The following is a 1,438-nucleotide window of genomic DNA, read 5'->3' on the forward strand; positions in this document are numbered from 1 at the left end:
TACCGACCGATTTCCTCTACCGGTACTGACCCGACTGATTTCCTCTACCGGTACTGACCTGACCGATTTCCTCTACCGGTACCGACTGATTTCCTGTACCGGTACCGACCCGTCCTACCCCTACCCCTAACTGTTCCACCCTCTTCCAAACCAGAACCACAGCTTAGAGCAGCTGAGTATCGCCCTGGCAGTGAAGCGCTCCAGTGTTTTCCCTTGTGGTTCTGTTGGTCTGAAGACGCCATCAGAACCGTAACACGTTCTGAAAATAAACGTTGGACCCTGAGGTTCCCAAAGCAAACCTCTCTGCTTTGGTTTCCTCACTTGGGCAACATGCAGAGGAAAACGTCATATTTCTCTGAATAACGCATGAAAAGTATTTAGCAGCCATTTTGGATTAAATTGCTGGAGTTGGGCAAGTTTTGGCTCCTTCCTCTTGTTTTAAACTAATGTTGTTTTCTTTCATGTGAAACATGAACATCGGAGCCTCTGGGTTATATTTCTAGCAGCCCGATTCATTTCATGTTTTGATTACATGACTCTAGAAGAGTCTCGCTGCTCTTTAAGCCTTTCCCATCGGGTCCTATTTATTTACTCTGACTCACCGGTCGTCATGGTAACGGGGGGCGGGAAACGCAGCTAAGAATACCAGTGGAGAAAGTCTCCTTTCATGGCAGCGATGGAGTTTTTCCGACAGGGTTTTTTACCTTCCTGCAGGCCGAGCCGCTCCGTCAGGTTGGCCTCCCTCTGCTGCAGCAGCCAGACGTCGTCCAGCAGAGCCGTGACGTTCCCGGCCAGGACGACCTGCAGGACGAGACAAACACCCAGAGAGGGGGAAAAAAAAACACGTCACAGGGAGCGTGGAGGGGGGAGAAGCCATCTTTGTTGCCCTGCGTTCTACATTTTCACAGCAGAGGAATTAGCATTGATGCGGTTTGGGAGTGAAAAGAGGGAATTTAATGGGTTTGCAACGAGGACAAAAACCTGCCAAACGTTTGTGAAGCTCAGGGCAGAAGGAAAACAACAGAAATGTTAATAAAACGTCAACTTCTTTTCCACCATGTGAAGGTCGCCTAGAGGTCAACAGCTACTGTTTTCAGTGAAACACGACTCCAAACTATTCCACAAAAAATGTAGAAAATCTGAAACATCCATCCATCCATTTTCTTTACATCCTTGTCCCTCAGTGGGTCAGGAGGAGCTGCTGCCTCTCCAGCTGACGTACCGGGTGAGAGGCGGGGTCACCTGGTCAGGTCACCTGGACAAGTCACCTGGACAGGTCGCCAGTCTGTCGCAGGGCAACACAGAGACACACAACCATGCACACACACTCACACCTAGGGGCAATTTAGAGAGACCAATTAACCTGACAGTCATGTTTTTGGACTGTGGGAGGACGGATGTTAGCTCCTGCGTTAGCGCTCAGACGGATGTTAGCTCC

General features: G+C 49.7%; 1 protein-coding gene across 1 annotated transcript in view; it reads right to left on the bottom strand.

Moving 5' to 3' along the window:
• LOC103463152 (uncharacterized) overlaps positions 1 to 1,438 on the bottom strand; it is a 24,340-nt gene that overhangs the window by 9,983 nt on the left and 12,919 nt on the right. The window contains exon 2 of the mRNA XM_008406352.2: positions 705 to 801. Within this exon, the coding sequence (XP_008404574.1) occupies positions 705 to 801 (97 nt within the window). The remainder of the gene's footprint in view (positions 1 to 704; positions 802 to 1,438) is intronic.

The sequence above is a fragment of the Poecilia reticulata genome, linkage group LG4 (assembly GCF_000633615.1).
Source record: "Poecilia reticulata strain Guanapo linkage group LG4, Guppy_female_1.0+MT, whole genome shotgun sequence".
Lineage (NCBI taxonomy): Eukaryota > Metazoa > Chordata > Actinopteri > Cyprinodontiformes > Poeciliidae > Poecilia > Poecilia reticulata.